This window comes from Symphalangus syndactylus, chromosome 12 (assembly GCF_028878055.3).
Source record: "Symphalangus syndactylus isolate Jambi chromosome 12, NHGRI_mSymSyn1-v2.1_pri, whole genome shotgun sequence".
NCBI classification, from domain to species: domain Eukaryota; kingdom Metazoa; phylum Chordata; class Mammalia; order Primates; family Hylobatidae; genus Symphalangus; species Symphalangus syndactylus.
In genome coordinates this window covers 138,698,720-138,711,062 of record NC_072441.2, presented here as the reverse complement: position 1 = coordinate 138,711,062, position 12,343 = coordinate 138,698,720, and the positions used below count along the sequence as shown (strand labels likewise).

General features: G+C 42.1%; 2 protein-coding genes across 3 annotated transcripts in view; one reads left to right on the top strand and one right to left on the bottom strand.

Annotated features, from left to right (window-relative positions):
- The window catches only part of LOC134734895 (uncharacterized), a 99,019-nt gene that overhangs the window by 17,568 nt on the left and 69,108 nt on the right, over nt 1–12,343 (top strand). The gene's annotated exons all lie outside the window — the stretch shown is intronic.
- The window catches only part of RHBDL2 (rhomboid like 2), a 42,061-nt gene continuing 39,004 nt past the window's right edge, over nt 9,287–12,343 (bottom strand). For both annotated transcript variants that reach the window (XM_055255206.2, XM_055255207.2), the window contains exons 7-8: nt 11,431–11,492; nt 9,287–10,182 (exon numbers count right to left, since the gene is read on the bottom strand). In XM_055255206.2, coding sequence (XP_055111181.1) covers nt 10,003–10,182; nt 11,431–11,492 — 242 coding nt within the window. In that variant the 3' untranslated portion in view covers nt 9,287–10,002. The remainder of the gene's footprint in view (nt 10,183–11,430; nt 11,493–12,343) is intronic.

Sequence of the window (12,343 nt, the reverse complement as noted above, 5' to 3'; positions counted from 1 at the left end):
GGTGGCGGGCACTTGTAGTCCCAGCTCCTCGGGAGGCTGAGGCGGGAGAATTGCTTGAACCTGGAAGGCAGAGGTTGCAGTAAGCTGAAATCAAACCCTTGACCTCAGATGATCTGCCCACCTCGGCCTCCCAAATTGCTGGGATTACAGGCATGAGCCAATGCGCATGGCCTAAAATTATATTGTTTTTTTTTTTTTTTTTTTTTTTTTTTGAGACGGAGTCTCACTCTGTAGCCCAGGCTGGAGTGCAATGGCACGATCTCAGCTCACCGCAACCTCCGCCTCCTGGGTTCAAGCAATTCTCCTGCCTCAGCCTCCCGAGTAGCTGTGATTACAGGCAGGCACCACCATGCCCGGATAATTTTGTATTTTTTTTTTTTTTTTTTGAGACGGAGTCTCGCTCTGTTGCCCAGGCTGGAGTGCAGTGGTGCGATCTCGGCTCACTGCAAGCTCCGCCTCCCGGGTTCACGCCATTCTCCTGCCTCAACCTCCCGAGTAGCTGGGACTACAGGCGCCCGCCACCGTGCCCGGCTAATTTTTTGCATTTTTACTAGAGATGGGGTTTCACTGTGTTAGCCAGGATGGTCTCGATCTCCTGACCTCTTGACCCACCCACCTCGGCCTCCCAAAGTGCTGGGATTACAGGCGTGAGCCACCGTGCCCGGCCAATTTTGTATTTTTAGTAGAGATGATGTTTCTCCATGTTGGCCAGGCTGGTCTCAAACTCCTGACCTCAGGTGATCTGCCCACCTCAGCCTCCCAAAGTGCTGGGATTACAGGCATGAGCCACCACGCCCAGCCTGTTGTTGTTTTTCAACTGAGAACTTTTGGAAAGGTTTCTAAAACTAGTAACTTGATCTTAACCTTATTTATTAAGATTATTTGATATAAAACTTATAACAAAGTCAATTTTTTTTCCCCAACATGCCATTACTGGCTTGAAAAGTCAGTGATTTTTTTTTTCTTTCTTTTTTTTGGGACAGAGTCCAGTCTCCTGTCGCCAGGCTGGAGTGCAGTGGCGCGATCTTGGCGCACTGCAACCTCCGCCTCCTGGGTTCAAGCGATTCCCCTGCCTCAACCTCCTGGGTAGCTGGGACTACAGGCGCCTGCCAGCACCCCCAGATAATTTTTTGTATTTTAGTAGACACGCGGTTTCACCATGTTGGCCAGGATGATCTCGATCTCCTGACCTCGTGATCCACCCGCCTCGGCCTCCCAAAGTGCCAGGATTACAGGCATGAGCCACGGTGCCCGGCCAAAAAGTCAGTGATTTTTAAATCTCATTTATACACATAGGAAAACGAATATGCTTCATTTGATAATTCAGTAAGATATGGCATTCAATGAAACCAGAGGAAACAGATCTGGCTGTCATAGGAATTTAGATTAGTTTTTTTAATCCAAATTGAAATAAATACTGGTTTCTTCCTGGCAATTGGTGAACATTTTCAGAAATTCATCTCAGTAATATTTATGAATATGTATAAAGTATTTATTATACTTTACTATGAAAAAGTATACTTTTTTCTTTTTTTTTTTTTTGGCGGGGGGAGACAGAGTCTCACTCTGTTGCCCAGACTAGAGTGCAGTGGCGGGATCTCAGCCCACTGCAACCTCCACTTCCCAGGTTCAAGTGATTCTCGTGCCTGAGCCTCCCAAGTAGCTGAGACTACAGGCAAGTGCCACCACGCTTGGCTAATTTTTGTATTGTTAGTGGAGACGGGGTTTCACCATGTTGGCCAGGCTGGTCTTGAACTCCTGACCTTGAGTGATCCACCCACCTCAGCCTCCCAAAGTGAGCTACTGCGCCCGGCCCAAATTTTGTAAATTCTTATGTTAAAATGAAATTCAAGCCCGGCACAGTGGCTCACACCTGTAATCCCAGCACTTTGGGAGGCCGATGTGGATCACTTGAGGTCAGGAGTTCGAGACCAGCCTGGCCAACATGGCGAAACACTGTCTCTACAAAAATACAAAAAATTAGCTGGGTGTGGTGGCGGGCATCTGTAACCCCAGCTACTCAGGAGTCAGAGGCAGGAGAATCGCATGAACTGGGAGGCAGAGGTTGCGGTGAGCCAAGATCGCGCCATTGCACTCCAGCCTTGGCGACAAGAGCAGAAACTCTGTCTCAAAAAGAAAAAAAAAGAACTCCAAAATTTCTCAACTATTTTATGATACCAGAATCTTTGTGTTTTTTTTTGTTTGTTTTTTTGAGACGAAGTTTCCCTCTGTTGCCCAGGCTGGAGTGCAATGGCACAATCTCGGCTCACCGCAACATCCACCTCCCAGGTTCAAGTGATTCTCCTGCCCCAGGCTCCAGAGTAGCTGGGATTACAGACATGCACCACCATGCCCAGCTAATTTTGTATTTTTAGTAGAGACGGGGTTCCTCCATATTGGTCAGGCTGGTTTCGAACTCCCAACCTCAGGTGATCCACCGGCCTCGGCCTCCCAAAGTGCTGGGATTACAGGCGTGAGCCACCGCGCCCGGCCTTATGGTACCAGAATCTCATTATAGATATTACTGAAATAGATTGTTCACTGGTATGGTGGTACTATTACGGAAACTCACTGTAGCAGTATTTGACCTACGTAAGACATGTAGCTGCTCTCTTGAAGGAAACAGTGGGGCAAGTTATAATTTAGCTGCTTGGATTATTTGCCAGTAGATTCCATATTAAGGTTGGTATCCCAGGTTATCTCAGAGGAAATATACCCCAAAGGAAAGATTTTAGAAGTGAATGTTTTCATTATTTTTCATTTAAAATATAAATGTATGTCCTGTCCCCTTTATATAAAGGGAACTGTTACACAATCAAACAAACTACTAAGATACAAGAAGTGTTCACCACTAAAATCGTATGCAGTAAGTATGTTGTTTCTCTCATCTTACAGATGAGGAAATGGAAGCACACCTTAATTTACCTGAGGTCACACAGCTGGAGCTGGCATTCAAACCCAATCATTGTGGCTCTAGAGTCAGCTCTTTAAATTTTTTACTAAACTATTATTTTTCCTCCATGAGCAAACTTCAAATTTGCCGGAAAGAAACATTAAGAGATTATCTGTTTTCTCTTAAGTTTAATCATTTAAATTTAGGAATGTCAAACAGTGATAGCTTTGGCTTTTTAAATAACTAGTTCTAGAGTCTTTAGTTCCTTTCTTCAGCCTTTGTTCTGTTTTTTTTGTTTGTTTGTTTTTTGTTTTTTTTTGGTTTTTTTTTTGAGAAGCAGTCTCGCTCTGTCGCCCAGAGTGGAGTGCAGTGGCGCGATCTCGGCTCACTGCAAGCTCCGCCTCCCGGGTTCCCGCCATTCTCCTGCCTCAGCCTCTCCGAGTAGCTGGGACTACAGGCGCCCGCCACCACGCCCGGCTAATTTTTTGTATTTTTAGTAGAGACGGGGTTTCACCGTGGTGTCGATCTCCTGACCTCGTGATCCGCCCGCCTCGGCCTCCCAAAGTGCTGGGATTACAAGCGTGAGCCACCGCGCCCGGCTCTGTTAATACGATTTGCAAAAGCGTCAACTTTCTAAAATACGGTTGTATTCCTGAAATAGAGAAACTTTCCATTGACTTTATTATGTTAATAATAGCATACTCTGGCCGGGCACGGTGGCTCACGCCTGTAATCCCAATACTTTAGGAGGCCGAGGCCAGCAGATCACTTGAGGTCAGGAGTTTGAGACCAGCCTGGCCAACATGGTTGAAACCCTTGCTCTACTAAAAATACAAAAATTAGTCGGGCGTGGTGGCGAGCGCCTGTAGTCCCAGCTACTCGGGAGGCTGAGGCAGGAGAACACTTGAACCCAGAGGCAGAGGTTGCAGTGAGCCGAGATCACACCATTGCACTCCAGCCTGGGCAACAGAGCAAGACTCTGTATCAAAAATAATAATAATAATAAGAGCATACTCTGACCCAACAACCCAAAGCACTTTAAAATATAATTTTTTATTTAAAATGTAAGCAAGTTGGCCAGGTGCGGTGGCTCATGCCTGTAATCCCAGCACTTTGGGAGGCACAGGTGGGCAGATCACGAGGTCAGGAGCTCGAGACCAGCCTGACCAACATGGTTGAACCCCATGTCTACTAAAAATACAAAAATTAGCCAGGCATGGTGGCGCATGCCTGTAATCCCAGCTACTCAGGAGGCTGAGGCAGGAGAATCGCTTGAACCTGGGAGGTGAAGGTTGCAGTGAGCCGAGATCTGGCCACTGCATTCCAGCCTGGGCAACAGAATGAGACTCTGTCTCAAAAAAAAAAAAAAAAATGTAAGCAAGTTAAGTCTCATTTATGGTTCATAAATAATAATAATGTAAGCAAAGATGTAATTCATGTTGTTCATAATAGTCATAAGCTAAAAAAAGCTAAAAAAAGTAAGCAAGTCTCATTTATGGTTCATAAATAATAATAATGTAAGCAAAGATGTAATTCATGTTGTTTATAATAGTCATAAGCTAAAAACATAAAATAATTATCAATACAAGAAAAACTGGTTAAATAATGGACTACATCCACGGTGTGATACTATGCAATGATATGTGATACTATGCAATGAAATGATAAACATACATAAAAAGGCATTTGATATTTCATTTCAGTGAAATTGATGTTATAAAATAGAATAATATGGCCCCATTATTATAAGTTTAGTTACATTTACTGATGTATACAAAAAAGTCTAGAAGGATATTCATGAAAATATTAACTGTGATTAGCTCTGGATATTGGGATTATAAATTATATACTTAATATATTGTAATTATATGTATTTTAATTTTTTACTATAAGCATTTTACTTTTATAATCATAAAAAGAAAGGATTTTTTTCATAAAGGACAACACATAGTATTTCCTGAAAGAAGGAGCAGTATTATTTAGCTACAAATTAAAGCTTTCATAGCAAATGACATAAAAACTGGTATACCTAGATACAGTACCATAGAATTCAAAAGAAAAAGATAAAAACATTTCAAACAACTCTTTCTTAATAAGCTAAAACAGAGAGATTAACACAAACCTTTCTTAGTTTAGGTAAATCTGAGAAGCAAACCATGTTTAGAAGTTACAGCATGGCCATCTTCAATTTATTTTCTGAATTTGTCCCTTTGCAGGTATAGAGCAGATTCAGTTCAGTTCAGTGTAGTGAGTGAGTCATCCATCAACTAAAATCCATGTCCCTTTCTGCTTATCCTTGCTTCTAAAACAGCACCATCCAATAGAACTTTCTGCAACAATGGAAATATTCTATCTGTGCTAGCCAATAAGGCAGCCAGTAGCCAAATGTAGCTATTGAACACTTGCATTATGGTTTTTGTATCAGAGCAATTGCATTTTTAATTTTAAATAATTTTAATAAAAATGTAAAGAGCTGCATCTACCTAATGGCTGCTTTTTTGGACAGCACAGATAAAGAATGCTTATAATAGTCCTGATAACACACTGCAGTCTAGAAGACTAAAGTCATGAGCCCCAAATTAAGCTGAGTGAATGATTCCTCCATAATTCAGAGATGTCAAATTTAAAATGACAGGAGGTATTTGTGTGCTGTTTGTATGTCACTTTTGCCACGGGGGAACTCAATAAAATGTCATTGTTTTTTGTGCAATAAACCATGTTTCTAGAACCAAAAAAGTCTTTCTTACTAGATAATAACTTCTTGGTCATCTGCCTTAATAAATGGGTCATGTCCAATTTCATAGATAGATCCTGATTCTTTCTCCCATGTTCTGTTATTAACAATTACATTGTATTTTAGGTCATTAAAGTTCCCTTCAGAGCTAGTGATCTGGCAGGTTGAGCATAACAGATAAATATTTCTTCCCTGGGCTTTTTTGCCAACAATAGCTACTTCTCAGATTAAATATAAACATTTCACCAGGGACAAACATATATATATATATATATATATATATATATATTTGTATAGGCACACATGCATACACAATATATTCATGTTTCTATATTATGTGTTATCTGAATTACATACGTGTAACTCATAAATTATTAATAAACTTGAAACTTCCTCAACCTCAGTAGTCAGAGACTACATATTTAAGTGAAATATTATTTTTTAACTATCAAAATGCAAAATTTTCAAGATTTATAATACCTTCTTTTGGCAAAGTAGGGAGACACTGTTACTCTCATATCCTGTAGGTAAGAATATAAATGGATACAGCTATTTAAAAGGCAGTTTAAACCTATGAAAATTAGTATAGCATTTCTGCTTCTGGATACTTGAAATATTCATTCAGCATAGACATTCAGAGACACACTGCACATGCTAGGATGTTCATATAGCACTGTTGGTAATTACACAAAAGCAGCAACAATTTAAATGTCCGACAGAGGAATGGTTATCTATGGTACATCTATATCATTCAGCAATTCAGAGAATAAAGATTTCTATGAACTAATAGAGAAAGGTCCCTAGGTCATGTTGTAAAGCAAGTTATAGAACAATACATGTATCACATTTATCCTGTTAAAACCTACATTTTATAAAAATATCTAATTAGAGGCTGGGCATGGTGGTTCACGTCTGTAATCCTAGCACTTTGGGAGGAGGCCGAGACAGGCGGATCACCTGAAGTCAGGAGTTCAAGACCAGCCTGGCCAACGTAATGAAACCCAGTCTCTATTAAAAATACCAAAAATTATCCGGGCATGGTGGTGCATGCCTATAATCCCAGCTACCCAGGAGGCTGAGGCAGGAGAATTGCTTGAACCTGGGAGGCAGAGGTTGCAGTGAACCGAGATGGCACCACTGCACTCCAGCCTGGGCAACAGAGCAAGACCCTATCTCAAGAAAAAAAAATTATATACACACACACACACACATATATTTAGCTAAAATCGATTAACAAAAACTTTTCCTAGTTGAGATAAATCTGAGAAGCAAATGATGCTTAGGAGGAGTTATACCATGGACACCTCTAATTTGTTCTTCGAATTTGTCCCTTTGGGGGTGTAGAGCAGATTCAGTGAAGTTCAATACAGTGGATGAATTGGCCGTCAACTTAAATCCATTTTCCTTTCTGCTCATCCTACATAGAAAAAATTCTGCAAGGATACACACCATACTGTTGTGACCACTGATGATGGTCATCACTAGGGAAAAACAGCAGGTTTGAAGTGAGAAGGCAAAAGGAGATTTTTTTTTTTTAAGACAGGGTCTCACTGTGTCACCCAGACTGGAGGGCAGTGGCATGATCATAGCTCACTGTAACCTCGAACTCCTGGGTTCCAGTGATCCTCCCACCTCAGCCTCTGGAGTAGCTAGAACTACAGGCAAGCACCACCACACCTGGCTATTTTTTATTTTTTTGTAGAGTTCTTGAATGTTACCCAGGCTGTTCTCAAACTCCTGGGCTCAAGCAGTCCTCCCACCTTGGCCTCCCAAAGTGCTGAGATTATAGGCATGAGCCACTGCACCTGGCTGAGATTTTATCTTTTAACTTCTTGTTTGAATCTTTGTTTAACCAAGAACACACTCATAAGGCCAGGCCTGGTGGCTCACACCTGTAATCCCAGCACTTTGGGAGGCTGAGGCGGGTGGATCACTTGAGGTCAGGAGTTTGAGACCAGCCTGGCCAACATGGTGAAACACCGTCTCTACTAAAAATACAAAAATTAGCCGGGCGCAGTGGCTGACACCCGTAATCCCAGCACTTTGGGAGGCCGAGGTGGGCGGATCACCTGAGCTCAGGAGTTCAAGACCAACCCAGGCGGATCACCTGAGGTCAGGAGTTCAAGGCCAACATGGTGAAACCCCATGTCTACTAAAAATGCAAAAATTAGCCAGGTGTGGTGGCGGGCGCCTGTAATCCCAGCTACTCAGGAGGCTGAGGCAGGAGAATCACTTGAACCCAGTGGGTGGAGGTTGCAAGTGAGCCGAGATCGTACCATTGCACTCTAGCCTAGATGACAAGAGCGAAACTCCATCTCAAAAAAAAAAAAATAGGGACCGGGCGCAGTGGCTCACGCCTGTAATCCCAGCACTTTGGGAGGCCAAGGCAGGCAGATCGCCTGAGGGCCTGAGGTCAGGAGTTCGAGACCAGCCTGGCCAGCATGGTGAAACCCCATCTCTACTAAAAATAAATAAATAAATAAATAAATAAATACAAAAATTAGCCAGGTTTGGTGGTGGCCACCTGTAATCCCAGCTACTCAGGAAGCTGACAGGAGAATCACTTGAACCCGGAGGCGGAGGTTTCAGTGAGCCGAGATCCGGCCACTGCACTCCAGCCTGGGTGACAGAGCAAGACTCAGTCTCAAAAAAAAAAAAAAAAATTAGCCAGGTGTGGTGGCGCATGCCTATATCCCAGCTACTCTGGAGGCTGACGTAGGAGAATTACTTGAACCCAGGAGGCAGAGGTTGCAGTGAGCCAAGATCAGCCCACTGCACTCCAGCCTGGGAAACAGAGCGAGACTCCATCTCAAAAAAAAAAAACCCACTCATATTCCCATGTTCATACTTAAATTTAACTTTTTAAACAAATTTCTGATCAGTTTTTCTCAAAATACTAAAGTATTAACTTTTCTCACTATATCTAACTAAGTGTATATGCCCCTTTCAGATGCAGTGACATGTTTAGATGGGTGTTTAATAAATACATTGATGATAAAAGAAAAAATTATATTTCCTATATTCAGATGACCTAAAACTACCATTTCCAAAAACATAATAAACCGCAGTCTGAATTCTATACAGGAAAATGACATATGCTTCTCAGCTTTCAGGTATGACATTTTACCTTCTGTAAACAAATCCTACCCATTCCTGGGAGAGCCATGACCCACACGAAGGATGACAGTCTCATCACAAATGAGAATCTGAAGTCTAGGTATATAGTGTGCACCAGAAAGCCAGTGCCAGGTTCCTTGGGATCTTAGACACGGTATCAGAATCTTAAACTAGCAGTCCAGAAAATCCTCAGTCTTCTTCTGTGAGATATTTCCACCATTCATGGTGTACCCCGCATAGATGTTTGTTCCTGTACTCCTATGATACCCTTCAGCATTTGGGGAACACAGCATTGTTGGACCTATAGGGGAGACTACAGGTTTCCAGGTCATTATCTACATTTAAATTCTGCTCCCCTCAGACAAGTACTTAATTCTTTAAGTGTTCCTTTAAGGGATTCTTTAAGATTAAGATGCAGAGTAGTAACTACCTTTCTGGGCTGTTGATAATATTATCAATAAAGTGTGTAAAACACCTCAAACAGTAGTGATCTATCTCCTCAAACAGTGATCTATTTTAAAGTGATTCTCAGGAGTCTGACAGAGGTATAAAAAGTTTTTATTATCAGCATCGTACAGTATTCATAGATTTTATGAAGCATTCTCCAAAATATATCCTCCAAGGAGAGTAAGTCTGTTTTATAGAATACCATATGCCTGGGAAAGACCCAATCTCTGTTTTGTTTTGTTTTGTTTTGTTTCATTTTGTTTTGTTTTGCTTTTTGAGACTGAGTGTCGCTCTGTCACCCAGGCTGGAGTGCAGTGGTGCAGTCTCGGCTCACTGCAACCTTTGCCTCCCAGGTTCAAGCAATTCTCCTGCCTCAGCCTCCCAAGTAGCTGGGACTACAGGCACATGCCACCACGCCCGGCTAATTTTTGTATTTTCTTTAGTAGAGACAGGGTTTCACCATATTGGTCAGGCTGGTCTCGAACTCCTGACCTCGGGTGATTTCACCCGCCTCAGCCTCCCAAAGTGCTGGGATTACAGGCGTGAGCCACTGCACCTGGCCCCAATCTCTAGTTTTTACTACCCTTCTTTTCTCTCTTCTTCTTCCCTTTCTACATTAAGAAGCCCCTTCCTTAAATCCTAAAGTCATTTTATAGGCAATCTTTGCAACTGATGAGTTTAATGCTGTTTTGTCCTCTACATAAAATTGTTAGCCTTTGCTGAGACTTCTCTGTTTCTTCATAGAGTCTTCCTTTTTTTTTTATTTCCTCCAGATGGCTCTTTTTATTAATTGGCTTATAATAGGGGCAGGTCAGTTTGCTGGAGATAGGAAAATGTTGAAAAACACAGCAAATAAGACACAAGCTAAATAAGCAGCAATTGCTATCCAAAACCTTGGATCTTTCAGCAGTGCTTTATCAAAGCAGCTAAACACCGTGTAGCCAATGGACATTCCAGCAAATCCACCTGCAATGTGAGCTGCAAAAGACACCTTGGGAGAAAAGGGGGGAAAATGGAAATAAGTGAAGACAATGCTAATTGTGTATTTCAGTTGCATCTCTCTTATTCAAACACAAATACCATCACAGTTAAACAAGAGTCTTAAAGGTCTAGAGAACTAGGGGTAAGGCAAAAGAGACACAAAACTCCATGTGCACAGAGAGAAGGAGATACTCTGAAAGATACAAAGCTTAAAAATGTCATTTTCACCCATTCTTAGAGTACAAAAGACAGAGAAATTCTTTCTCATTCTTGATCATCATTGCATTTAAAATAATTCTATATAATGCCAATTAAGAGAATGGTTGAGTTGCCATGAAGGATCTCTATAGCAGCATAATCTGATTCCACATACATGGGGTGTCAGATTTAAAACACAAGTAATAACATACACAAGAAATACCCAAACAGAAACTACCAAATTCAAAGACAAATCCCAGCAAAACTGGAAATTTTTGTCAATTTTCTTTATTGTCAATTTATAGAACTCAATCTTTCATTGCTGTTTTCCAATCTGCTGTTTTGTTTTGTTTCGTTTTTTGAAATGGGGTCTCAACTCTGTCGCCCCTGCAGACTCAACCTCTGGGACTCAAGCAATCCTCCTTTCTCAGCTCCCCAAGTAGCTGGGACTACAGGCACATGCCACCATGCCTGGCTAAACCAACTGCTTTTTATTCTATGTGGACAGGAAAATCCATTCTCTCCTGTTTTTTGTTTTTTTGAGACGGAGTCTCACTCTATCACCCAGGCTGGAGTGCAGTGGTGCGATCTGGGCTCACTGCAACCTCCGCCGCCCAGATTCAAGTGATTCTCCTGCCTCAGCTTCCTGTGTAGCTGGGATTACAGATGACTGCCACCACACCCAGCTAATTTTTGTATTTTTAGTAGAGACGGGGTTTCACCATATTGGCCAGGCTGGTCTCAAAATCCTGACCTTGTGATCCGCTGGTCTTGGCCTCCCAAAGTGCTGGGATTACAGGCGTGAGCCACCGCGCCCGGCCATTCTCTCCTGTTTTGGAATAGCTACCAATATGGCAGGCGCAGTGAAGTAAAGCCAGTGATCAGGGCTATGAGAGAGTTAAGTGGGAAGGACAATTCAAAAGTCTGATTTCCTTAAACATTTTCTAACTTCCAAATGGAAATTTGGCTGCCCTAAATCACAGCGTTGTAACCCCTATTTGATGACCCTTTTTGACAGTAAACTAATTTCTATTTTATAAAAGAAAGAAACTGAACTCACCGGAGACCCATCTTCAGGAACAAAGAACCTTCTATAGAGAGCAAATCCCATGTCCAGCACAACTAGAAGGAAAAACACACTGATAAAGGCTCAGAGTCTCCACAATAGTACACTAAATGTTTTTGGTTCCCCTCTAATACTACTACTACTACTAGCTATCATTTATTGAGACTTAACTCTGTGACAGGTCCTTTTCTAAGAGATCTTTTAGCTCATTAATCTTCATCACAACCCTATGAAGTAGGAACTATCATTATCCCATTTTACAGATTTATTCATCCAACAAGCATTCATTGTCCTCTATGTGTCAGGCATTATTCTAGCTGGTAGATAGGCAGCAATGGACAGATCTAACAGCCCAGCCTCATGGAGCTGACAAACTGTTGGGGGGTATGTGGGGGGATGATTGGCAGGGAGGCAAACAAATAAGTAAAACATACAGTATGTCAAATAGTGCTAAGTGCTATGGAGAAAATACAAAGAGAGGAAGAACTAGGAATGCCAGATGTCGAGTGTGATTTCCAATAGGGGTGTCAAGGAGGATCTCTTTGAGAATATGACGCTGGACAGAGAGGTAAGGGTCCAAGTCATGCTGCTATTTGACACAAGAGTGTTTCAGAGAGAGGGAAGACCAAGTACAAAGTCCCTAAGCAGGGATGTGCCTGGTGTGTTTGAAAAATACCAAAGCAGTTGAGCTGGCTCGATCAGTGGTTTTCAAAGTAGTTTTTACCAAGACCAGCAGCATCAGCTTCACCTGGAAACTTACTAGAAATGAAAACTCTTTTTTTTTTTTTTGAGACGGAGTCTCGCTCTGTCGCCCAGGCTGGAGTGCAGTGGCGCAATCTCGGCTCACTGCAAGCTCCGCCTCCCGGGTTCACGCCATTCTCCTGCCTCAGCCTCTCCGAGTAGCTGG